The 26,592-nt window shown below is 46.5% G+C and overlaps 1 protein-coding gene across 1 annotated transcript in view; it reads left to right on the top strand.

Annotated features, from left to right (window-relative positions):
- ITSN1 (intersectin 1) overlaps positions 1-26,592 on the top strand; it is a 97,755-nt gene that overhangs the window by 52,109 nt on the left and 19,054 nt on the right. The window contains exons 14-24 of the mRNA XM_039555797.1: positions 644-870; positions 1,840-1,961; positions 6,387-6,631; positions 8,084-8,243; positions 9,519-9,724; positions 10,396-10,478; positions 11,915-12,081; positions 15,761-15,806; positions 18,405-18,526; positions 20,079-20,193; positions 22,724-22,915. Coding sequence (XP_039411731.1) covers positions 644-870; positions 1,840-1,961; positions 6,387-6,631; positions 8,084-8,243; positions 9,519-9,724; positions 10,396-10,478; positions 11,915-12,081; positions 15,761-15,806; positions 18,405-18,526; positions 20,079-20,193; positions 22,724-22,915 — 1,685 coding nt within the window. The remainder of the gene's footprint in view (positions 1-643; positions 871-1,839; positions 1,962-6,386; positions 6,632-8,083; positions 8,244-9,518; positions 9,725-10,395; positions 10,479-11,914; positions 12,082-15,760; positions 15,807-18,404; positions 18,527-20,078; positions 20,194-22,723; positions 22,916-26,592) is intronic.

The raw sequence follows: 26,592 nt of genomic DNA, 5'->3' as shown, positions 1-26,592 counted from the left end.
GTCAGGAATTCACTCTGTCCTTGGACAGAGTCTGTTCTTTGTAGCACACCAAGTGTGTGAGGAGCAGCTGCTTCTCAGGCATTTGTCCCTAACTGTGAAGAAATTCCAGGGGTGGAACAGGCCATGAAACAAACTGGAACACACTGGGTGTCCTTTAGATCTTCAGAGTTATCTTTACTGGGGCAAATTGTTTCTAGCAGAGAATATTTATTCATTTCCTCTGGTGGAGGGGAAGGACTTGTTAACTCTGGCGGTTGGAAATGGGAAATACTCCCAACAATTCTCTGGAGTGCTGTGTAAAACTTGCAAATACTTCTCCTCCTTGCCCTTCAACATCAGGATAAGGATGGCCACATGTTCTGATTCCTGCTTTTTCCTTTCTGAGTTGGCTGTTTGGAGTCTTACCTTGGGTTGGAACGAGATGATTTTAAGGTGCCTTCCAACCCAAGCCATTCAATGAGTCTGTGATTCCTGGGAACCACTGTGTGAGGAGATGCTGGGGAGTGCTTGGTAACTCACCAAAATAGAGTTAGGGCATGGAAAAGCCCTAAAGAAGACACTTTGTACTGGAGATCACCCAAAAGCTTTGGTAGGCTTTGGTTTGAGTGGCTCTTTTGAATTGACCCCCCCAATCTTCCACCAGGCGGATCCAGGACCGGGACAAACCGCGGCTGGAGCGGGGACAGCCAGAGGAAGAACCTCAGTGGCAAAAAAAAATCCAGGAAGATGACAAGCAAAAAAGGGAAGAACTACCCAAGAAGAAGGAAAGTGAGGATAAGGGGAAGCAGGAAATGCAGGAGAAGCTGAGTAAACTCTTCCAGCCCCACCAGGAGCCCAACAAACCTGGCCAGGCTCCGTGGTCCAATGCAGGTAGGGTCCAACAGCAGGGAATGCTCTGGGACAGCTCAGTTGTCATTCTTTTCCCATTTAACACAGAACAAAGTGATGGTCAAGGTTGGATTGTGAGTCTTATTAGAGTAAATAATGCATGGATTGAGCTCTAGACTCCAAAAATGGTTCTTTCATTGCTGTTCTTCCCAAAAGGCAGAGGGGAAAGCACAGTTCTGAGACTGCAGGACAAGGGAAGAGGGAATCTCATCTGGAAGGGGCTGGATGCAAGATGTCAAAAACTGTTTCTGTAGTTTTTATTTTGGTGTGGGATATTGGGATTTTTCAGAGTAGGAACAATACATTGTTTAGTCACCCTTTTCCTTTCCTGCCTTCCTTTGTTCACTGGACAAATGACCTGAAATCTAAAATTTGATCCCCCTTTCTCTGCTCTCCACACAGTCACCTTCAGCTGAGAGCTTCTTCTGTGCATTGTATCCTGGTTTTTGCCTGTATTGGGAATCCTGCTTCCCTCTTGAGTGTCTTGGATACACACAAGAACTGTTTGGGAATGTGATACTGGTTTAAATATTTGTCCAAAGGATTGCATCACTTTTATGACTAAATCCTGCACAGAGAGGCTGTGGACTCCCAGTTCCTGCAGTGCCCAAGGCCAGGCTGGACATTGGGGCTTGGAGCAGCCTGGCACAGTGGGAGGTGTCCCTGCCCATGGCAGGGGTGGGGCTGGATGGGCTTTGAGGTCCCTCCCAACCCAAACCATTCTGGGATTCTGTGATCTTCCCTGTTGTTTAGAGGAGAAAACAATAAAATTGTATTTAAAGGATTAATTTTTATATTTCCCCTTGTGTGAAAGGGGGATAGGGTACTTCCTGCAGACCCTGCCAGGTTTGCTGATTCTTGTCTCCACTTTCACCCCATTTTCCAAGTGTTTAAAAATAAGGTGGTTTGATTTCTTCTCTCTGTATCTGTGTGTTTGTTTCCTTTGCTCAGAGAAAGCTCCTTTAACCATTTCTGCTCAGGAGGATGTAAAAATAGTGTATTATAGAGCTCTGTATCCTTTTGAATCCAGAAGCCACGATGAGATCACCATCCAGCCTGGAGACATCGTCATGGTAAGCAGGGATTGGGATATTCCTTGAGAAAATTCCTTCAGCTTCTGCCGTGTGTGATTTCAATTTTCTGTGGCAGGAAAGGAAACTTCTAATCCTGAATATTTGGTTGCAGGTGTGTTGATAAAGAGTAATTCCCTGTTTTTCAGGGATGTGGTCAGTGTGTTGTGCCAGACTCTGAAGCAGTGGTTGCTTTTGTCTCTGTAAGTGATAATTCTGTGGTTAATGGCTGCAGGGATTAAGTGGATATTAATATTAATTAATCATTAGTGTGTTCTTAACATGCAGAATGAAAATTCCTGGGGGAATTCTTAAATACTGTTCACTGGAGGAGGTGTATTCCCCCAGAAACAGTGTTCTGCCCAACAAAATTGATTTTAAGAGCTTTTACATTTAGCTCAGTTTAGTAACAGTGGATTTGGGAAAAAATACACTTTGTAGGCACCCCTAAATTGTAAGGATTCATATTTTTTAAAAACCTGTTCTGAGAAATTGAAGCTTTTTGGGGTTGGTTTGGCTTTTTACTGGTTGGGTATTTGTGACATTAGAATTTGCTTCTGGAAAATCCAAAGTGAATCCTGGCTCGGTGTCACTGCTGAGGACTCTGAGTAGGGATACAACAGGTTGTAAAGCTGCAGCAGGAAATGGTGTTGGGCAGGCAGCTGGGAAAGGGGAGAGGAGACAGCTGGGCAATGCTGGGATGCGTTGTTTTCCTGGGAAATGGGGGGTGGCCTGGGATTGCAGGTCATTCTGTGGGCAAGAGTGATCACTGTTAGGCAGACTTGCTGGGAAAAAACCAATTTCCCCCAAAAGATGCGATTTTAAGAAGCATTTCACACATTTTTAAATAGAGATTTGCAGTGACAATAACATTTTTCCTCAAAAAATGTGATTCTAGGAAGCTCTGCACACATTTATCCCTGTTATTGCAGGGAAAATAATATTTTTCCTCAAAATATGTGATTCTGGGGAAGCTCTGCACACATTTATCCCTGTTACTGCAGGGAAAATAACATTTTTCCTCAAAATATGTGATTCTGGGGAAGCTCTGCACACATTTATCCCTGTTACTGCAGGGAAAATAACATTTTTCCTCAAAATATGTGATTCTGGGGAAGCTCTGCACATATTTATCCCTGTTACTGCAGGGAAAATAACATTTTTCCTCAAAATATGTGATTCTGGGAAGCTCTGCACGTATTTATCCCTGTTACTGCAGGGAAAATAACATTTTTCCTCAAAATATGTGATTCTGGGAAGCTCTGCACGTATTTATCCCTGTTACTGCAGGGAAAATAACATTTTTCCTCAAATACATGATTCTAGGGAGCACTGAAATAATTTTTAAATAGAGATTTGCAGGGAAATAACATTTTCCCCAAAATATGCAATTATAAAGAGCACTGAAGTAATTTCTAAAGAAAGCTTTGCAGGGAAATGAGATTTTCCCCCAAAGTACGTGAGTCTGAGGAGCGCTGCACTTCTTTTAAATAGAGACTTTGAGACCATCCAAGTCTTGTTATCTGTTGCTTTTGGACTTGATTTTAACCCACTCAAGCCCAGCAGGGTAACTCCTCTCTGGTGCCTTTATTGAAGTACTTCTGGCCACAGTTAAGGCTGGCTGCTGGGGGCTGTGCCTGCTGCCCTGCAGGAAGGCTTTCAGTGGGCTGCTCTGGCAGTGCCCAGCTGGCTTGTAACCGTGCCTTGCTTTGCATCCCTGCTTCCCCCTGCAGGTGAAAAGGGACTGGGTAAGTGCTGCCAGGGAGGCTCTGCCCTGCCTCCATTTCCATCCCCAGAGTTGGTTCCCCTGCAGTTCCTTGGGTTTGAACCCACCCGGGCTCAAATTAACAACCACAGCTCGTTATCAAAAGTAATTCAGCCACCCTGGACCGAGGTTTACTTTTGATGCTGCCTTTGGGCTCCCCCCTCAGCCCTCCCGTGTTTGTCCTGTGGTTCCAAAGGTCCCAGGGGGTGCCTTTCCTTGGAAATCAGCAGTTTGCAAGCTCAGTGTTAAGGTGAGGCTGACTGGTGACATCAATGCTGCTGCAGTGGAGCTGAGCTCCAGCTGGGAGCTTCCTGTCCCACAGATCAGTGTTCCTTGGAGTAACTGTGTTCTGACATGGGCAAATTGAGCATTCCCACACTGGAACCCAAATTCTGACCCATGGCAGGTCCTGTCATGCAGCAGGGCAGGAGGTGCCACCCAGAGCCCGGGGCTGGCTCCCAGCTCTGGTGTGGGAGCGGGCTGGAATCCTGGCTGGAATTGGGACTGCAGAGCTCATTCTGTCACAGGAGCTGGGGCTTTAACAGAGCTTGGGAATGATCTTTCCAAGAGTGTCAGCTCTTCATCCTGGGCACAGATCCTGAGCCCTGGCTGGGGGAATCAGGGAGAAGGGTGGGCATTTCTTCAGGAAGGAAAAGGATTTGCCAGTCTGGGGAGAGCTCTGCTCTGCCTGACTCCTGGGGAAATCACCACTGGATCTGGTGCCATGGATTACAGAATTACTCTGGTTTTTAAATTCTCCCACTTTTAAATTATCTTACCCTTTCAATGTACCTTAAATTTCTTCCCTTGTAACTTTAGATGGATTTTAATCCTGACTATAACTCAACCAAACTTCTGTGTGGGAACAGATACTCTTCCCTGAAACATCTATAACAAATTCTAAAGACAGTTTCTCATCAGTTTCCTTAGTTATTGATTGTTGGAGTTGGAATCAATCTTCTTTATGTGATCCACAGAACTAAGAAGTTGTCAGCTGTGGCTCTAAAGTACAGTTGAATAAATAAAAAACAACCTCCCACACACTGTAATTCACTATTCAGGTGTGCATTTAAAGGCTGATTGTATTTTGGAAAAAAATAATCTGGGATTGTTGTTGGGGCTTGTGGATGGTGGGGGTAAAAATATGAGGAAATTGGAACAAATTAGCTTTAAAAAGGTTCAAATGAATTTATTTAAAATTCCAGTACTGTACTGCAAAACCAGATGTGACTTGTATTTTATATGAAGAAGAAACCAGAGCTGATATGAATTATGAAGTTGAAATTATCCTTCAAAATGCCTTTTCATGAGTATACTTAGAGAACCTAATTGGGTTGAATAAGCATAAATCTGAGTATCCTCAGAGGCAGTTTTAGAGTTATTGTAGCTTCAGACCCTCTCCTGAAGAGGCATTAATTGGATGGGTCTGAAACCTTTTGGTTGGGTTTTTTTTCCCTTATGCCTGAAGATTCCCAGTGGTTTCTGTGTCTGTGGTTCACCTCAAGGATGCTTTTTTTAGAGCATCTCCACAACCCCGATTTGCCTTTTCAGTGCTGTGTGTTTCCTTTGTGTGTGGTGATTGCAGTTCCTGCCCCAGTGGGTCCAGCTGGGTGACTCTGATCGCTGTGTGGATGATTCAGCCTCGGGTGCTACAGCCCCTTTCTCCCAGATCCACCCTCAGCTGTGCCCTTCCCTCTCCCATCCTGCTGCTTTCCCATCTCTGCTGCAGTGGAAATTTTGCTCTGCACTGCAGGAGAAGCACATAGGAGCGGTCAAGCACAAAGTGCCTTTATTCCTGGGATTGCCTTGGGCTGACAGGGACTGAGAGAGGAGGAGGACCCAAAACCGCAGGAATAATGGATCGGTTTGCACCAAAAGGGGAGGGTGCATGCAAATTCCAGTGGGAGGCACTGAGTCAATAAATGGCCCGAGGCAGAGGAATTTGTCAGCAGCTCCTCTGAGGAGTCCAGGGACGGGGATCCATCCATGCCCTGGGCTCATCCCAGCGTGGGCAGCAGGAAATGCATTGGGATTGTGCCCCTGGGCCCAGCACAGGGAGGACGTGGAGCTGCTGGAGAGAGGCCAGAGGAGGCACCAGGATGAGCAGAGGGAGCCAGGCTGGGAGAGCTGGGGGTGCTCACCTGGAGCAGAGAAGGATCCAGACAGAGCTCAGAGCCCCTTGCAGGGCCTAAAGGGGCTCCAGGAGAGCTGCAGAGGGACTGGGGACAAGGCATGGAGGGCCAGGAGCCAGGGAATGGCTTCCCAGTGCCAGAGGGCAGGGCTGGATGGGAGATTGGGCAGGAATTGTTCCCTGGGAGGGTGGGCAGGCCCTGGCACAGGGTGCCCAGAGCAGCTGGGGCTGCCCCTGGATCCCTGGCAGTGCCCAAGGCCAGGCTGGACATTGGGGCTTGGAGCAGCCTGGCACAGTGGGAGGTGTCCCTGCCATGGCAGGGGTAGAACAAGACAGGTTTCAGGGTCCCTTCTGACCCCAGCCATTCCATGATTCTGTGATTTTTAGCTTGGGAGAAAGAAAAAAGAAAAACTAATTGTCAAGCCCTCTTGCATTGTAAAAAGTTCATTACTGTGGAGGAGATGGGTTGTTTTCAGTAAAATTTCCATTTGCAGGGTGTATTTCTTAACTCTGTAACTTCCTCTGTCTGCAGGTGGATGAAAGCCAGACTGGAGAGCCAGGGTGGCTTGGTGGAGAACTGAAGGGGAAAACTGGATGGTTCCCTGCAAACTATGCAGAGAAAATTCCGGACAGTGAAGTTCCAGCCTCTGCCAAGCCAGCATCCGAGCCCTCTGCTGCTCCCAAAGTGTCCGTGCAGGAAACCTCCACCCCCCTGGGAGCCCCTGCCCCTCCTGAGGGTCCTGCAGTGGCCAACAACTGGGCAGACTTCAGCTCCACGTAGGTTTGGGTGCTGCTGAGCACTTCAGTGTGTGGAGTCCTTTGGAACTGGCACTGAACACAGGAGCCAGAGTGCAAACTAAAAAGACCTTCTTTGAAGTGAGAGATGCTTTCTGTAGGAATCAGTGAAAATTGCTGCCCTGTGGGACTTGAGGCTGCTCCCATCACACCTGCCTGGGGACAGCAAGAGTGGGAGACATCCCCAAGTGCGGATGTGGGCATGGTGGAAATCCCAAGGTGTTCACTTCCCTTGGAACCACAGAATCCCAGAATGGTTGGGTTGGAAGGGACCTTAAAGCCCACCCAGTGCCACCCCTGCCATGGCCAGGGACACCTCCCACTGTGCCAGGCTGCTCCAAGCCCCAATGTCCAGCCTGGCCTTGGGCACTGCCAGGGATCCAGGGGCAGCCCCAGCTGCTCTGGGCACCCTGTGCCAGGGCCTGCCCACCCTCCCAGGGAACAATTCCTGCCCAATATCTCACTTACATTTCCCCTCTTCCAGTGGGAACTCATTCTCCCTTGCCCTGCCACTCCCATTCCTAATGAATAATCCGTCTCCAGCTTTCCTGGAGTCCCTTAAGATACTGGAGGCTCCTAAATCCCTTTCTCCTACATTAGTTGCCCCCAAGCCTTATCAAAGGCTTCCAACTTGCTTATGTATAATATGCTAATGGCAGAGAGAACATGAAAAGGTGATTTAATTCCTGATCACAGCATTAGTAAGACTGATGGAATTCGAACTGGTGCCCTTCCCTGGATGTCCTAACTCAGTACACTGGGCACTTTTATCAACTGCAATTCCTTATCCTTTGGCCATGAAATCCATATTTATAAACTGATATCTCAATAGGAGGCCCTGGCACAGGGTGCCCAGAGCAGCTGGGGCTGCCCCTGGATCCCTGGCAGTGCCCAAGGCCAGGCTGGACATTGGGGCTTGGAGCAGCCTGGCACAGTGGGAGGTGTCCCTGCCATGGCAGGGGTGGCACTGGGTGGGCTTTGAGGTCCCTCCCCACCCAAACCATTCTGGGATTCTGTGTCTAAAGGAAAGAGATGTGAGAGGTCAGTGATGTGCAGGTGGGAAGATTTCAAACCAGTTTTGGAATGAATGATTAATTATTTTTCCACTGTGTGTAATGCAGCCTGCACTGCTTGAACTTCTGTTTGTTGGGACAAATTTCACAAATTTCACAGCTAAGAAATGAAATAAAAACCTGTCCTTCAGGGGCAAGGACAAGGAGCTCAGTTTGGGTTGCCTTTGAAGATAAAGTTGTGGTTAACCAGTGTTTGATGGCACTGCTGTACCTGGAGTCACGGTGCTCATGGATACTCATTGAAAAGTAATAATGTAGAATGTAGAAATACTTGTTCTGTGTGACGTTTTTTTCTTCCTACTATTAAAACCAGTAGGAATTACATCATTCTTTTCTTTTTTTTTTTTTTTTTTTTTTTCAGCTGGCCAACAAACACCAGTGAGAAACCAGAGAGTGATAACTGGGATGCCTGGGCAGCTCAGCCATCCCTGACCGTGCCCAGCGCAGGGCAGCTCCGGCAGCGCTCGGCCTTCACTCCTGCCACTGTCACAGGCTCATCCCCCTCCCCTGTCCTGGGCCAGGTGAGCTCCTGGGCTCACCCAAATGTTTTGAGCCAGCACAAAGGCTTGGAGAGTAAAGTGTGAACCTCAACTATGCATTAAAACACTCACCTGGGATAGGTGGGCTCTTCCAGGAGGGGTGACAGGGAGAGTCCCACCTGCAGAGCTGCCCCAGCCCTGGGACCAGCACAGGGAGGACGTGGAGCTGCTGGAGAGAGGCCAGAGGAGGCACCAGGATGAGCAGAGGGATGGAGCAGCTCTGCTGGGAGGAAAGGCTGCGAGAGCTGGGATTGTTCAGCCTGGAGAGGAGAAGCTTTGGGCTGAGCTCAGTGTGGCCTTGCAGGGCCTGAAGGAGCCAAGAGGAAGCATGGAGAGAGACAATTCCCAAGGGCTGGAGGGCCAGGAGCCAGGGAATGGCTTCCCAGTGCCAGAGGGCAGGACTGGATGGGAGATTGGGCAGGAATTGTTCCCTGGCAGGGTGGGCAGGCCCTGGCACAGGGTGCCCAGAGCAGCTGGGGCTGCCCCTGGATCCCTGGCAGTGCCCAAGGCCAGGCTGGACATTGGGGCTTGGAGCAGCCTGGGACAGTGGGAGGTGTCCCTGCCATGGCACGGGTGGCACTGGATGGGCTTTGAGGTCCCTCCCAACCTAGGCCATTCTATGGATCTTTGATCCAGTGGCAACATCTGGGGCAGGATTTAACACAAAGCAGTTTCTGGTTTGCTGTTTCAGGATGGCTTTTTTAGATTTTGGTGGTCCAGTTTTGGGTCACTTCCTTGGGGCTTTCTTGACTCCCATGACAACCTTCACTCCCAAGTGGGTTATGTGGTGAGGTGGAACAGCAGTGACAGAGCTTCACAGCTGAATTCTGTCCATCTGTTCAGGCATTTCCTTTTCCTCAGTGGAACAACAAACTGTTCTTGGGAGCCTGTGTGTTCTGGAAAGTGCTAAATATCTACCTCAGAGCAAAAGGAAATTGGAATGTGCCATGAATAACATGCAGCAAAGCATCATTTTCCATAAAATGGACTCTTAAGCGCTGCCAAAGCAGCTTCACGAGAGTTTATTACATGTGTCTCTTAATTGTAAAAGTAATTAATTTAATCTTGATGATGTGTTAACAGACAAATGCAGGAGGACTGTAAACAATTCTGGAATTACTCTGGAAGTTTAACTGATGCTTTAGTTGAGAGAGAGTCTGTGTTTGTTGCTGTCTAAGCAGCCTAAGAATATAATTCCTTAAGCAGCTTTCTGGATGAAAGGTGGAGCATGACTGACTCCTCTTTCTCTTTTTGAAGGGTGAAAAAGTGGAGGGGCTTCAAGCACAAGCTCTGTATCCTTGGAGAGCAAAAAAAGACAACCACCTGAACTTCAACAAGAATGATGTGATCACAGTGCTGGAGCAGCAGGACATGTGGTGGTTTGGGGAGGTGCAGGGACAGAAGGGCTGGTTTCCCAAATCCTATGTGAAGCTCATTTCAGGCCCCATTAGGAAGTCAACGAGGTATTTTGTTTGCTTTTCCTGTCCTTTACTTCTCTACTGGGATGGAAGGAAATAGGAAGAGCCGCACACTTGAATTTCAAAGTTCTACCCTGTAAAAGGGCCCTTTCTTTTTTTTTATCTGGAGGGTTTTGACTTCCAATCCTGAAAATCTTTGTCAGCAATAAGAAAACTGACCTCAGTTCTCCTTGGGTCTTGCCTCACCAACAAAAGATTAATTAACCTTCATAATTTTATGTGACTTTGAACTGAAAAATGAGTGTATTGGACTTTATGAAGTACAGCTGTGTAAGTCAGAGCTTCTCTCTCCCCAAAATTAAAAGGTACTCCTCAAATCTAAATCACTTCTCATTATTCTTGGAGGATGAAACATTTAAAATCTCATTTGATGTAATGTGAAGGCAACATTAGCATTAGGAATACAAATGAGAACAATTTCAGATCATTTTTTTTCCTGAGGAAAAAGAGGAGATGCAGAAAATTCTGTGTTTAAGGCAGTTGCTTAAACGTGACCATGACAGGATTCAAAACTTTATTTTGCACATTTACTGTCTCTTCTTTTAAAACCCAGGGAGTTCCTTGTGGGTGCACGTGCAGTTTTGAGTTTGAAATAGAATAATAATTTTTATTTGAAGAGATTGAATTTCTTAAATAACCATTATTTTCTTCTAAAGCATGGATTCTGGTTCCTCAGAAAGTCCTGCTAGTCTGAAAAGAGTAGCATCCCCAGCAGCCAAGGCAGCGATGTCAGGGGAAGGTGAGTCCTGCATGGGAGCTTCTTACTCTGGCATTAAACACAAGAACTCTGCTTCATGCCAAAGTCAAGAATCACACTGTGGTGTTCAAGTGGTGCTAAAATCCAAGTGCAAATCAGTTTGCCTCTAGAATAATTGGGGATTATTATTAGAGTAAGCATTTATGTGTGTTGTGAAGGAGTAATTTCCCGTATCACAAAAGATACGAAAATGTCTTTTGTAGTTTGTACTTTCCCCAATATTTCTTTTTTTGCCGTTATTTTGGTAACATTTTCTGATCTGGAATGGGTTTTTACAGAGGGCCCAATAAGCACATCTGTGCATGTGTTCATAATGTCAGTAAATGTCTCAATGTCCCCCAAAGCTCATTCCCGATGTTTCATTAAAGCTCTTAATTAAGGCAGTGACAGTCACTTGTAGAATATTTGGATCCTTATGGTCAGCTCCATTTTAAAGCTGGAGCCTGGGGCACAGGCACAGAATTATCAGATAATTTTCAGTCCTCTGAAGGGTTTTAAAAGGGGAATTCCTGGCTGTTGCCACCCTTCAGCTGGAGGGGAATGTCCTCACATGAGCTGCCTTAACTCTTAATCCTCTCCAGTGCAGAGTCAGCTAAAGGTTAATTAAATCACAGGCAGAGGAAATCAATTAATCTAAATGTAGGTTACAGGAACATTTGTGTATCCTCCCTACAGCACACCTGAAGTTTGTAACTGCAATTCCAGGTACAGTTTTAGGTACATTTACATTTAATTTGCCTCTGGCATGAGCACCACAGAAACTAAAAGGAGGGAACAGCAGAGAAAAGGGAGATAATCAATTATTTCAAAGTATACAATATTCCATAGACTCCCAGGTGGTTTGGGTTGGAAGGGACCTTAAAGATCACCTTGTTCTGGTTTTCCTCATATTTGAGGAGAAGGGGTTGTGGACATGCAGAGTCTTGTCACAGGTGGGGTATCTCAGGTGTTGTGTTTGTATTAAAAAGGAACACAGCTTCTGTTTAAACAATTCAGAAAAGCTGTGGTGTTGAGAAGTCATAAAGCAGGGATTGAACATCTTCTGTTGAGAGGACTGAAGAAGAGCTCGTGTGCAGAAGGTGTTTTTTAAGCTGTGTGGACTTTGCATCCCAAACTCTGAAAATTCCACTCATCAGCACAATCCAGAAACCACTGGGAAACATGTTTAATATCTAAATGAATGATGTAGGTACATTTTAATGATAATAGCAAATTATATATAAACCCCCCTGAGGCAGCCTTTTGACAGATCCTGTTCGGTTCTGACAGATAGGATTTTATTCATTAAATATTGATGTTTCTATGAGTAATAAAGAATAAATTTGCCTTCTGCCTAGCCCCTGATATTGATGAGATTTTGTAGAGGCTCCCTGAGGGTTTCTCAGGAGTTTGCCATGTGCTGTATTTCCCTTTTCCAGAGTACATTGCCATGTACACCTACGAGAGCTCGGAGCAGGGAGACCTCACTTTCCAACAAGGTGACCTGATCCTGGTGACAAAGAAAGATGGTGACTGGTGGACGGGAACGCTGGGTGATAAATCAGGAGTTTTCCCATCTAATTATGTGAGACTCAAAGATTCTGAGGTAGAGAAATGTTTTCTTTGGGGTTGTAGTGGTAGCTGCAAGGCAGGGCATCGTAAGGGAAATAAAAATATGTTGCAGATTTCCTGACTGAGATTGGAAAGGAATAACAATGACAATAACACCAATAGTTGCATTTTAGAGCTTAGTATCATAAATAACTTGGGGGATCATCCATTAAAAGAATGCCTACATTAATAGTGCACTTGGCAGTTTTGTAGACACTGGTCAGAACAGCCGTGATTATTTTATTGCCCTGGTAAGTTCTTAATGACTGAGCTGGATCTTACTGCCATTATTAAAAAACCCCAAAAATCCAGAGAGTAATATTTCAGTCTATTCTATTTTTTTCCTGTCATTTCTTGCAATCAAGGAAAACAAATTTTGCACCCAAACTTTGCTAACTACTGTATTTATTTGAGAGTTTTTGACTGAATAATGGAGGTTCTGTTTCATCTCTTTTTATCTTGAAATAATTCCATAGAACATGTCCCTTTTTTTTTTTTTTCCTTTCTTTTTAGGCATTCTAAAGAGAGACGTTTTCTCATTTCTATGGCTTAAATGGATAATTTATCTACTAGTAGGAATTAGTTTAGATTTAAGATTTGGGTACACAACTGATCTCTTGAGGAGAAGGATTCTGGTTTATATACCTAGACTAATGGAGGGTTAAAGGTAAATAAATAAAAATCAGTGGATTTTGGAGAATCTGCATGGTAATGCACAAGAACTCAGTGAAAGCCTCTGCAACACTGAGCCTGAGCAGAGTCACCCCTTAAAACCATTCCTGCTGTGGAAAAGCCAAAGGCTAAAACCTGCAGTGAAACCTGCAGCTGTAGGAAACCTTTGAAGAGGAAATCTCTGGAGTGTCAGGAAATTCCAGTAACATCCTCTGTGACAGGATTAAAAAACTTGTAGTTAGTGATGTTTAGTGTTGCAGCCCTTGGGAGAGCTGGGATTGGGGCACTGTTGGCAAATCCTTGTGGAGAGCTCTGGTGTTCCATTGGGAGCCCTTTTTTCTCAGAGAGATCAGTTTGGTGTTTCTGTGACCTCAGCTTGTCTGGGGCTGCACCAGCTCGTTGCACTTTGCCCAAAAGTGCTCCAAGTGCCCTTTTTGCTGGTGAAAATCCCACCTTCAGCTCAAATCTTGATGAGAGAGGGAGGAAAAAGCACAGAGCTGGTGGAGCCCTCATTCCTGGGATGTTGTTTTCGTCCCAGGGTTCCTGTGCCTGTAGGACATGGAGCTGGCTCCAAGTGGGTAATTGGGTTTTGCTCTCCAGCCTGGTCCCAGAGCCAGTTTTTGCAGAAGATTTCACAGTCCTGGCTCTCTGGTCACTCAGATGTGCTGCTGTGCTTGGACAGCTGCCTGGGGTGGAAAATGTTCTGAAAAGAGAAATAATTTAATGTGTTCTGCCCTATTGACAGGCCTAAAGAAAAGCAGGGGTGATCTTTCAGCAGCAAGGACAGAGTTTCTAGAAATGACTCAAAATCTCAATGGTTTCTACAGCAGAAGAATTTTTTAATTTTGTTCTTCTGTGCCAGGCTGTGCCCATTCACCTCAGGGTGCTAAAAGAAACCATTCCCTGTTCCTTCAGCTTATTAAAAAGGAGGGAAAGTCTTTGTTCTTCAAAGGAACAATGGCACAATGCTCCATTCTCAGGGTTTTTCTCAGGGTCAGGTGGATGGATACAGAGTGAAACAGGGTTTTATTCTGGACACTGGTGAGAATTCCCTTTGGGTGGACAGAGCTCATGGAGGGCTTGGAAACACAACAATTTCAACACATCTCTGGTTAGAAAATTTTGCATAAAAGTTGAGACAATAATCCCTGAATGGATCAAGGCAGGGTTTGAAGGGTCCTGCTGTACAACGCAGTTGCCAAGCTTGCTGGGGTTTATTAAACTGACAAAGCAAATTCTGCTGTGCTGGTCCAGGAGACTTCATCCCTTGTCACAAAATCCCCTCAGATGTTTAGTGAGTGTCCCAGATGTGCAGGGGGAGATAGAACAGGGTGTGTCCTCACTGCTTCCTCAGCAGAAGGAATAGGAAATGCTTCTCCATCTCCTGAGTGGGCCAGAAATTGAGAGCATCCTAAATGCATCATTTATGAATTTAGTTATTTATTGATGTACTGTAGGACTTCTCCATGTATTTCTTCTGCTTTTTCACTGAGGAGCCAGAGAATCCTCAAACACAGTTCAGACTCAGTCTGGTCAAGGTGATTTTGAAGTTTCTATTTTAAAATCATCTCTCTGTGTTTCACAGTAAAGATGATGTCCCAGCCTGTTTGATCTGTGCATGTGCTTCTAATCCAGCAGCATGGATGCTGACCAAGGGGTATCCGGGAGGAGGGTGTTCTCTGAAGGTCCAGTCACTTGTTCTTTCCTGGGGAGGGCAGAGGGTGTTCCTCTGCCAGAAACACTTCCAGAGCAGAAGGAATTCCTGGTATCACCCCGTCAGTCCTTTGGTTCCCCCCATTTCATCCCCCTCTGTGGGGCTGTCGGGACCATCTGCCCTCGTCCCCAGACCTGCACTGGGATTTGCATCTGGTCCCTGTGTGGGGCTTTCCCGGGTCCCTGCTCTGTGAACACAGCTCACAGTGGTGGAGGGGAGGCTGGAAAACTGAGGATAATCAAATGAATCCAGGGAGGAGAGGAAGATTTGCTGCTCTTGTGGGGTAACTGTAATAATCTGACAGTGACAGGAAAGGAGCACTGAGACATCAAGGCAAGCTGAAGATGTGTCTAATAATTGTTTTTATAGGTGACTCAAAACCCACACATGGGTTTGAATGGCCCTTTTCTCTCAGCCATTGAGCTGTTCTTTAGTTACTCCTCAGTTTAGTTTCTGCCAGAATCCCCAAGTTTTCAAAACATCAGCTGATAGGGAGAATATGGAGGAGGAAACTGTACTTTTCCACAGGGGAGTTAGGATTCTGTGGAAACCTTCAGGTCATTTGATGCTGGCGCCAAGTTTATAAGGAGGATCCTGAAGGTGAAAGGGTGAGGTTGAGGGAGGTGGAAATGTTGAAGGCAAGAGGACATTTGTGGTTCCTCAACATTTCTGGCCCCAGTACAGCTTAGATTTAAGTCTCTGTTAGCCACCTCAGACCTCTTTAGTGCAGGACATAAAACTGTCAGTGGCCTGGGAGGAAACTGCAGGAGTTATTGAGGGGGCAGGAACTGATCTCAGGTTTTGCTGGATTTCTTGTGGCTGTTCAAAGGCTTTGCTTGCCAATCCCTTGGCCTGGGTGCTGATGTTCATCCCTCATCTCACCTTGTCAGGATACAGGGAGTTTGCAATCCAGCTATTTGAAGGGATGAAAACTTTTTTTGTTGTTTTAGCTCACCTTGACAGAATTCCCATTCTATAGATACATGGATTTGCAATTCAAATGGGATAGACTTTGGAATTACAAATGGGAGAGACTTTGCTATTTGCAGCCCATGAAAGGGAATAAAACTCTGCACTTCTGCATTAACAAATCATCCACTTCATGCTTGGTATTTATTCCCAGATTATTGCCATCTAAAATATTAAGGATTCCTGTAAGAACAGAATTTCATGTGAGTTTTTGACTCCCATGCTTGTTGAGTGTGTTGAATGAAGCTTTATAAATAATTTTCATGTACTGTAGAAAGGAACCTGAGTGCTAAACTTGCATCTTGTTCTCCATTTCAAGGCTCCAGGAGCAGCTGGGAAAACGGGAAGCTTAGGGAAGAAACCTGGTGAGTCAAATGTTGTGACAGCACCTTCTCTCTGTTCTTAAGTGTTTCATTCAATGGCAACAACACCTTTTTCATGAAAATAAAGTCTGTTTGCTCTTGGTCATCTTGGAGTAGTTTGCACTGATGAAAACCATTATAAAATAACTGGAATAAATGCAGTTAATAAATAGTGTAACAGTAATAAAAGAATTCATCCTCTCTAATCATTCCGGCGTGTCAATCACTAAATAACATGTAGCTAGAGAATAAAATCTGCTTGTTCAAAAATGAATGTAATGTTGGATTGCTCAGCAGAGCACTGGGAAGCCATTCCCTGTGTCCTGTCCCTCCATTCCTTGTCCCAAGTCCCTCTCCAGCTCTCCCGGAGCCCCTTTAAGCACTGGAAGGGGTTCTCAGGTCTTCAGTACTTCAAAAACCACAATTTAAAAGCCCTTCATGGAATGAAGAATGGAACCCATTTCTGGGTTGTTTTATTTTAACCTTTTTTTTTTTTTTTTGCATGCTTTTCTCTTAACTTTCTGCTTTTCTGTGACCTACAAGAGCTGAGTGTGAAACTTGTCATTTGTACTGGAACTTGTTTAACGCACAGTCCCCAGTAAAGCTCCTTTATGCTGCTGGGTGGGGGAGGAGGATGTTGGATACCCAAAGCCTTGTAAACCACATTTTGTAGACAAAAATGAGACATTTCTTGTTCTGAGAGAGATACAAAGTGTAAGGTTTTTGCTCTTCCACTGTGACCTACTGAACATTGTAACTGCTGTGGTAGCAAGGGAGGGTTTCCCGATTTTCACAAATTCCCACCATTCCTTTGTTTGTTCATTTTGTCTCCTCAGTGGCTCTGGTGTGGGGGATTAATGGGGTTCTGTGGAAATTCTGCAACTGCAGGGAGCTTGCAGCCTTTACAGCAGCAGAGCTGTGTTCCCTGCCCAACAAATCCTTGGCTTTGCCCAGGACAGACTCTGCTCCTGGTTTTTCTCTGCTTAAACCTTTCACTCTCCTGGCAGCACCTGCTATATTTTACTTAGAAATTCCTTCTTCTACTTTCTGCTTTCATAGCTAAGAAGCCTGGAGAGGGACTTGGGACAAGGGCTAGAGGGCCAGGAGCCAGGGAATGGCTTCCCAGTGCCAGAGGGCAGGGCTGGATGGGAGATTGGGCAGGAATTGTTCCCTGGGAGGGTGGGCAGGCCCTGGCACAGGGTGCCCAGAGCAGCTGGGGCTGCCCCTGGATCCCTGGCAGTGCCAAGGCCAGGCTGGACATTGGGGCTTGGAGCAGCCTGGGACAGTGGGAGGTGTCCCTGCCATGGCAGGGGTGGCACTGGATGGGCTTTGAGGTCCTTCCAACCCAGGCCATTCCATGATTTCATGAATTTGTGTGCTAATCCCAGATCCAGGTTTAAAGCACCTTTATAACTCAGCTCCAGGCCTTTCCATCACCTGCCTGGCTCCCCCTGTCCCTGCCTCTCCCTGCTGACAGATCCCAAGGGAGGTTCTGCCATAGTTGATCCCTGTGCCATTGAGGAGTGGATTGCTCTTCCTCCCTCTGTTCCTCATCCTCCTCATGCTGCTCATTTGTATCTCAAATGCTTCTCTGATAATTTTTAATTTTCCTAAGGGTCCTTTCCTTCTAAATTTCAAGTCAATCATTTCCATGTTGGTCTTCAACTCTCTTTGTATCTTCCCTGCACCAAACCTTCCCTCATTTCCCAACCTTCCAGGGTTTATGGATTCCTCTGCCTCCAGCTGCCTTTGGAATGAATCCCTAAGGGATGAGTTACTGCCCTGGGATCCCACAGGGAAGGTTCAGCAGCACCAACACCCCTCCGTGTGTGTTGAACGTGTTCTCCTCACCCTGCACATGGTTTGGTGACAGGGCTAAGCCTGGCTTTGGGAGGACACCAAAATTCCTGCAGCTCCTGTCAGTTCCAATTGGATCGAAACAGGGGTTAACCCTGTGAGACTTTGTGGGGAGCAAAATTATCCCTGCCTTTCCACAATCTCTGTAAAGGAGAGTGAACTCCACCATCTACTTTGGGAAATTCCCTGGAATTGGGAGCTCCCAGTTCCTCTGTGTCCCCTCGTGCTGGGAGGGGACCAAACAAAGCACCTGCTCAGTGAGAACCTCCAGGGACTAGAGATTTCCACATAAATCCTGTTTGCTGCATTTGGAAAACATTCCTTTTTGGGTCAGGTGGTGAAAACTTTTCTGCCAGCCCTAATTTGTGCCTCTTGGTGCAACTTCATTATCTTGTCATTGATGGTTCTCTTCTTCTTAGGGAGTCAGTCCAAAGATGTATTTATTGGAAAACACTGGATTTTAAGAGCTGTACAGTTATTATTATTGTTATTGTTGTTATTATTCTGTATTTCAAACATTTTTGGTCTCCTACCGTAGAGCTCCTCTGGTTTCTTATTTATTTATTCCTGTAGTACTCTGAACCTCTCATTTGTTTTACAACTACCTCATATATTCATGGAAATACATAAATCCATGACAATTTTATGGAAAAAAACCCCCACAGTGTTGTAGCAGAATAATGATGGATAAAAAATGTTCAGGTTTTTTCAAATTAATCTTCTTTTTCTCCTCTGCTTCAACAGAAATTGCCCAAGTTATTGCCTCTTACACAGCAACGGGCCCAGAACAGCTGACTCTTGCTCCTGGCCAGTTGATTCTCATCAGAAAGAAGAATCCAGGTGGTTGGTGGGAAGGAGAGCTCCAAGTTAGTTCCTTTTTCTTTCCTAGTCAAATTCCACATCAAGAAAATTCATTCATTTCTAGTGGTTCAAATTGCTGAATGTGTCAATGATAAATAAATTTGCCAGCGTTCTGCAGCCCAGCAGTTCCCAATAAAGCATCTTTCCAAGGATGCACACAGCCCTTGCCATCCCTGCATTTGGGATTAGCTGGGAGGCAGGAGAGCAGCGGGAGCCATCAGCCAGGTGGGAAATCCCTGGGGTGTTTCCCTGGAGAACCCTCAGCAAGGAGGGGAGTTTAGGGCTTGGTTTGGCTGCTTTGGATCCTCCCAGGTGTTTTTAAGAGTAGAACTTGACAATTTGGTCCTGCTGAAGGAGGTTCTGTGTGGTTTGGGGGTTTTAGCAGGAGATAGGAGATGGGAAAACACCATTGATTTATTGGTGCAGTGCAGATCTCAGACTAATTCAGTTATTTTTTCCACTTTGTGCCTGCCCTTTTTGCCTTTCTTTGTGATTTTTTTTTTTTCATCTTTTGTGGAGAAATCCTCTTCCAGGATTCCTTTGGGTTTTGCTCTCACTAACCTTGATGCTGTTGGTAGCTTTTAGCTTTAAAGAGTCTCCATTAAATGTATTTTAAGACAGAAAAGAAACTTCTCTGGGCAAGAGCTGCCAGAGTTATCACTGAGCAGCTGCTGTGAGGCTCTGAAACAATCAAATTCTGGTTGTGTAAATACTCCCACGTAACTTTGAATACTTTAATGTCTTACATGTGGTTTTACAATTGGGATTTATTTCATTAGCAATCCCATTTCTGTTCTTTTTATTCTCCTGTTCCACACTTGGGAGTCAGAGTGAAGGGAAAATAAGGCAGATGTTTTAAGCATTACATTGCTGGTCTAATGCAGGACTGAAAAATATCTTAGAATAAATGATCTAAATACATTTTAGATCAAGTGTTTTCTTTTTTAGTAAAGATTTAGACAGGGAAGAAAGTAGTTAAAGAACAGTTAATCCATTAGATGTTTTTTTTCACCAAAGTTAACACTAATCTGTTTTTAAAAGGCAAAATTCTTCCTGCCCAAAATGCCAACCTTATTCTAACATAAGCAGAGAATAAACAGTTAAAATCATTCTTGATATAGATTTAGAAACTGGGATTCAAAGTTTTGGAAGAACCTTTCTTACTGTAAGGAATTTTTATGGATTTGATTTGCAATGGACATTGGATTTGGGGAAATAACAGGATGAGGTTTCCTGCTTTGGTGACACAAGGGATTGAAGGGCTTGGATATGGTTCTGTAAAAGAAAATAGGGAATCTGGATTCTTAATCTCTGTTTAAACTGTCACAATCTGGGGATCTATTCAGATGTAATTCTTTACATCATGAACAAGCATTTCATTAGAAATATTAATAAGATTGTATGTTAATATTACAGTATTCAACTAGTGCCACAAAAATAGCTGAGCTTTTCCTCATAAAATCCCCTTTCCTGTCCTAAGATAGCCTGTTAGTTGAAATCCTGGCTGCCTTGCCCTGCCCAAGGCTCCGGGCTGTGAGCAGCGCGGTGTCTCCGCAGGCCCGCGGGAAGAAGCGCCAGATCGGCTGGTTCCCGGCCAACTACGTGAAACTGCTGAGCCCAGGCACCAGCAAGAGCACCCCCACCGAGCTGCCCAAGGCTGCAGCACCCTCAGGTGAGCCCTGGCTGCACCTGGGGCCCGGTCCCTGGGTCCCTGTGCCTGTGCTGTGCCCTCAGCTGGGAGGGCTTGGCTGTTCCAGAGCCTCTGGGCTGTTCCTGCATCCCCCAAACCATCCCATCCTGTCACTGACTGTGGGACAGGAGCTCTGGGCTGTTCCTGCATCCCCCAAACCATCCCATCCCCACACTGACTGTGGGACAGGAGCTCTGGGCTGTTCCTGCATCCCCCAAACCATCCCATCCCCACACTGACTGTGGGACAGGAGCTCTGGGCTGTTCCTCCATCCCCCAAACCATCCCATCCCCACACTGACTGTGGGACAGGAGCTCTGGGCTGTTCCTCCATCCCCCAAACCATCCCATCCCCACACTGACTGTGGGACAGGAGCCTCTGGGCTGTTCCTCCATCCCCCAAACCATCCCATCCTGTCACTGACTGTGGGACAGGAGCCTCTGGGATGTTCCTGCATCCCCCAAACCATCCCATCCTGTCACTGACTGTGGGACAGGAGCTCTGGGCTGTTCCTGCATCCCCCAAACCATCCCATCCTGTCACTGACTGTGGGACAGGAGCTCTGGGCTGTTCCTGCATCCCCCAAACCATCCCATCCCCACACTGACTGTGGGACAGGAGCTCTGGGCTGTTCCTCCATCCCCCAAACCATCCCATCCCCACACTGACTGTGGGACAGGAGCTCTGGGCTGTTCCTGCATCCCCCAAACCATCCCCATCCCCACACTGACTGTGGGACAGGAGCCTCTGGGCTGTTCCTCCATCCCCCAAACCATCCCATCCTGTCACTGACTGTGGGACAGGAGCTCTGGGCTGTTCCTGCATCCCCCAAACCATCCCATCCCCACACTGACTGTGGGACAGGAGCTCTGGGCTGTTCCTCCATCCCCCAAACCATCCCATCCCCACACTGACTGTGGGACAGGAGCTGGAGAGGCTCAGGAGGATCCAGGGCTGGGCACCTGAGGCTCCTCTCCTGCAGAACCTCCCCTTGACGTGGGACAAACCCCCCCATGGAGAGGGAGCATTTCTCCTGCTTTAAGGGTTATGAAAGGACACAGGAGCCACAGAACATGAACATTTCCACAGAATCACAGCCTGGGTTGGGCTGGAAGGGGCTGTCCAGGTCACATTCCATGACCCTGTGTTTGTGGAGCTGGTGCTGGCTCGCCCCTCTGATGGTTGTTACCAAGATCCAGGAAATGCCTTTTCTAAAGCCTCGTGAATTTAGGTTTAAAATGGGAACTCAGCACTGAGACACAAACTTTTACATGGAAATATGATGAGATTTTTTAATATATTTTTGAAATTCTTTCAGTTTTGACAATCTATGACTTTCCCCACATGCTGAATTTTACAGAATAAACTTTTTTAGCACTTTCTGCATTGGCTGCAGAACATCAAAATCTTAATTAAACTGTAATGTAAAAAAAGAGAGAGAAACTGTTTGGCAAATTGAAATCAGTTGCTGGCTCAGTGCAGGGATGAAAATAAAAGCAAATTTTAGGATTAATCCACTGGAGAGAACCTGCCAGCAAGGCTCATTAATAGAAGTCTGGTGGGAAAAACCAGAAGCCCTGTGGCCTGGCAAAGAGAAAACAGCAGAGAAATAGAGGGGATTATTTATTTAACTAAACAGTCCTGCTGCTTTAGAGAATTCAGGAAAGTGCTTTGTCAGAAGTGAGCAGAACCAGCTGTATTCTGAGATTGGATGAGTTCCACTGCAAGGAAATAGAAAATCCGCTGCTGGAACCAGTCCTGGGGTGCCAGAAGAGCAGCCTGGATGGCTTGGGATGCTTTTTGTCCAGTTCTGTTAATTTTCTCTCATATTTTCCAAGATTTTTGTGTTCTGAAAACCTCAGTGGGACAACAAGCACATCACCATTGGCTTTCTTTTGGGTTATGCAGCTTCCAATAGTGGAAGTTCACATGTGTCCCAGATCTTCCTGTCCATTGACCAGTCCTGGTGAGGGGTTCCAGGCCAGGCTGGAGCAGCCTGGGACAGTGGAGGGTGTCCCTGTCCTTGGCGGGGGGGGGCTGGATGAGTTTTAAGGTCCCTCCCAACCCAAACCCTGCTGGGATTCCATGAAACTCTTTGGTATTTTTAAACCCTTGGAGTCAGTTTGGGTGGGGCTGAGCTGAGGCCCAGGGTGGGCACAGCAGGGGCAGGGTGGGCTCAGGTCACTGCAGGGTCCTGGGGCTGCCCTGAGCCATGGGCAGTGTCCAGAGGTGACCTCTGCATGTGGGCAGGCTCAGGATGAGAGCAGGGAAAGGTTCTTCCCCCAGAGGCTGCTGGGCACTGCCCAGGCTCCCCAGGGAATGGGCACGGCCCCGAGGCTGCCAGAGCTCCAGGAGCGTTTGGACAGCGCTGCCAGGGATGCCCAGGCTGGGATTGGTGGGGGGTCTGGGCAGGGCTGGGCTGGGCTGGATCAGTGATCCCTGTGGGTCCTGCCCAGCAGGATGCCCCGTGCCAGGGTGGCTGCAGCCCCCAGGTGACCCCTGTCCCTTGCAGTGTGCCAGGTGATCGGGATGTACGACTACAGCGCCCAGAACGACGACGAGCTGGCCTTCAACAAGGGCCAGATCATCAACGTGCTCAACAGGGAGGACCCCGACTGGTGGAAGGGGGAGGTCAACGGCCACGTGGGGCTCTTCCCGTCCAACTACGTGAAGCTGACCACGGACACGGACCCGAGCCAGCAGTGTGAGTGTCCCGCGGGCGCGGCGGCTCTCAGGTGGAACATGCAGCATTGCCGGGCCCCGCGCTGCCCCTCGGGGCCCCGGGCCCAGTCTCTTTGAAGACCTTCTGTCCCCCCGTTCTGTTTGGTTGGTTTCGTTCCCATCCCCGTAGCACGTCCCCCCCCTCCCCCGATCATTTTTGCTCCATGCCTTGCCATGCCTGCCTCATTTCCCTAGCTTGAATTTGCTCATTGTTTTGTTTTGCTTATGTGTTGTTTTCCTCCTTTTTCTAGGAATCATATGTTGTCCATCCCCCACTCAGGCTTGAAAGTCCTCAAAGAGACCCACTATCCCATAGCAGTGCCCAGAGGGATGATGGGAGATGCAGCCTTGATCATGTGGCTTCCAGCATGATCATCTACTGCCTTCTGAGTCAAGAACACACTGCACAGCAGTTTTACCTCATTTGACATTTAGTTGCATGGAATCGCAATGGTTGAGTTAATTACCGACAAAATTAAACTGATTCAAACAAAACAAAACAAAACCACACACACAAAAAATAAAAATCAGAGGATAGTGGGTCCTTTTGTGGCTTTCAGAGTTACCAAACTAATTTTTCCACCTTCGCACAGGTGCTTTCAGTAGTTTTAAAAATTATTTTTTAAAAGATATATTTTAGCCTTTCAAAGGAAAAGTATAAATTAAATTTCTTCATTGCAATTTTGTTTGTGCAAAAAGACCCACTATCAAGGAATGCTGCATGTGCTATTAAAATTGTTCCAAATGTCCATGAATTGGAGACTTTATGTATCTTTCTTTTTTATTGTTCACTTGTCCAGTGTTGTCAATATGTCTCTTTTTTTTTTATTATTTTAATTTTCTTTTTTTTTTTTTTTTTTTAAATTACAAAAGAGCAGAAGGAGTTAAAATCAGTTTAAGGAAGTTTAAATGTGCCCAGTTCCAGGTATTTTGTTGTAGTTACTGTACTGTTTGTATCAGGTGTTGTTGTTGAGTGTGTAACCCATTGTGGAGAGGAGAAATGCCCTCCTCCCGTGCCAGAGACAAACCTGGAGTGATGTTTTACCCAGCTCTGTTCATTTGATTTTGCACATTACTTGTAGCTGCAAACAGTTAGCAAACAGCCTGGTTTGTGTCCTGTCCCCTGGTTTGTCGCATTCCCGGGTCAGAAGTGGGTGGAATGTTCCCTGCTGGGGGTGGCAGAATTCCCCCCGTGGTTCCCACCTCGGGGACGGGCACTTGGATTTCTCAGTTGTGCTTTCTGTGGAACAACACGTTCGGAACGAGTCATTTTCCTGACAAGAAAGAATGTATAGAACTATCTCCCTGCAATTAATTTCCAATGTTTACATTTTTTTAAACTAGACTGTGGAATTTATACAAATTAATATGAAATGGAGCTTTCGGTGGAGTTGTAGCTGTGCTGTAGCCAAGCCATGTCTGTCTTTGCAGCCTTAGTTCCCGGCTCTTGCTGAAATGCTGGTGCTGGCAGTGCCCTCCTCCCAATGCCTCAAGCACAACAGAGCCCTCCTACTAACGATTTACCACTGAGTTACGTCCTGGTTTATGTGTCTCACTCTCCCATAGCTCCTGCTGGCAGCCTGTAGCATTCCCAGCCCAGCTCCCCGCTCCCAACCCGTCCTGCGGTGCAAAGGACAAGTGAAGCTCCTTATTCAATTGCACTTCAGTATTTCATCACTATGAATGTAAATTATATAAATATATAAAAACCTGCAGCTTTAACAACTGTAATACAGCCTTTCCAATTAGTTCCATGTATAGAGAATTAAATCCTTCGTACAAAAGAGGCCGACACGTGTTTGTTGTCTCGTTGCTGGGTCACACCGAGCTCGCCACGGGCCCTGAGAGCACCGAGGGATTTGCCACCAGCACAGCCTGGAGCCCTTTTCCCCTCACAGTGACACCTGCCTGGGTTCTTGGAACATTATTTCAATGTGATTATTTAGATTCATCATGGTTTATCTGCAGCCTTCTGCCCCTCTGGCTCGGTGGGGGGATTGCTGGGGTGTCCTTGGACTCCTGGTGGGTCCCTTCCAGCTCAGGATGTTCTGTGATTCTCTGAGTCCCTATCTACATGGTACAAATCAGTTGATTTTGGTTTTTATAATAGATAAATTAAATGTTCTTTCTTAGGCTTGCCATGGGTTTACCTGGATTTGGGATGTGTTTTATGCCAGAAGCTGGAGTCTGAAAATATGCACAAATGCTCAGATTTTCCTTCTTTTTAGGACAGTATTGAAATAGTAATACATCTTTCATTTCTACTATAAAAAAATAATTCTTCTCCATCATGGCCTTTTGCTGACAACTGCAGAAATGGAACAGCACATCCCAGTTGTGATTTTCAGTGCTCGGCTTTCAGAGGGGGTGGAGCCAGATTTCACTCCACTCTGTCAATATTTCATGCATTAACTGCTATTTGAATGAGAGGATCTCTCTCTTTTCCCATCCTGAGCTGCTGGGTTGAAAACGGATTTGACTAAAAGCATTGGCCCTTAGGGACGTTGTGGGTCCTGTGACTTCAGGCCAGAACTGCATATTGAATCTGTAGTGAAATATTTACAATTCTTCAGCTGTAGGGGATTCAGGTACTGCTTTTTCCTTTCTCTTTACATCAAGTGAGAAGAAAAATAAAGCTCCTACAGTGACCTGCAGGATGCAGGTTCTCTAACCTGGGTTTTCCAAGAGCTGAGACTGGAGCCTTTCAAAATCACTGAGTCCTAAAAGCTCCTGGGGGCAGCTTTGCAGTAACCTGGGAGGAACAGTCTGGAGTTGTCCCTCTGTAACTCACAGGGAACCCCCGGATCCCTGAGGCTGGAAAAGCCCTCCCAGCCCAGCCCAGCCAGGCCCAGCCGTGCCCGATGCCCACCTTGTCCCCAGCCCAGAGCACTGAGTGCCACCTCCAGCCCTTCCTGGGACACCTCCAGGGATGGGCACTCCAAACCTCCCTGGGCAGCTCCTGCCAAGGCCTGAGCTCCCTTTCCATGGAGAAATTGCTCCTGGTGTCCAACTTGAACACACATGAGGTGCTGGTTGTGCCAGGAGCAAAATAACCTCATTTACAGAGTCCCAGACAAAGACACTCCATTGTGGCTTAAGTGACAGACGTTGTTGGAATCCCTGTAATGTTTATTTTCTCCATGACTGGAGTCCCTAAGGGTGCTCTGATAGCTGGGCAGGGAATGTTTCATCCTCCTCCTCCTCAGGGATTCTCCTTGAGCTGCAGGGAACAAGGCATTGCAGTGACCGCTCTACTGCATTTGTCTTTGATACAAACAAATATAAATACATATATATGAGGCAGGAAGGATGGCAGTGATTGCCTGGAGAAGCTGGGGCTGCCCCTGGATCCCTGGCAGTGCCCAAGGCCAGGCTGGACATTGGGGCTTGGAGCAGCCTGGGACAGTGGAAGGTGTCTCTGCCATGGCAGGGGTGGCACTGGATGATCCTAAAAATCCCTTCCCACCCAAATCATCCTGGGATTCTGTGAACTGGTTCTTCATATTCACTGCCCTGTGCCAAGTGCCTTCTCCCATTGCACAGGAGTTGTCACATGAGGGATGGAGAGGAGACTGGAATTCCAGACGCTCCCAGCAGTGCTGGATTTTATTCTTCACTGTTTTTCCTGTTTATGGGAATTCCCTCTGTATTCAACTGCTG

Source organism: Corvus cornix, chromosome 1 (assembly GCF_000738735.6).
Source record: "Corvus cornix cornix isolate S_Up_H32 chromosome 1, ASM73873v5, whole genome shotgun sequence".
NCBI classification, from domain to species: Eukaryota; Metazoa; Chordata; class Aves; order Passeriformes; family Corvidae; genus Corvus; species Corvus cornix.
This window is presented reverse-complemented; position numbering and strand designations above follow the sequence as displayed.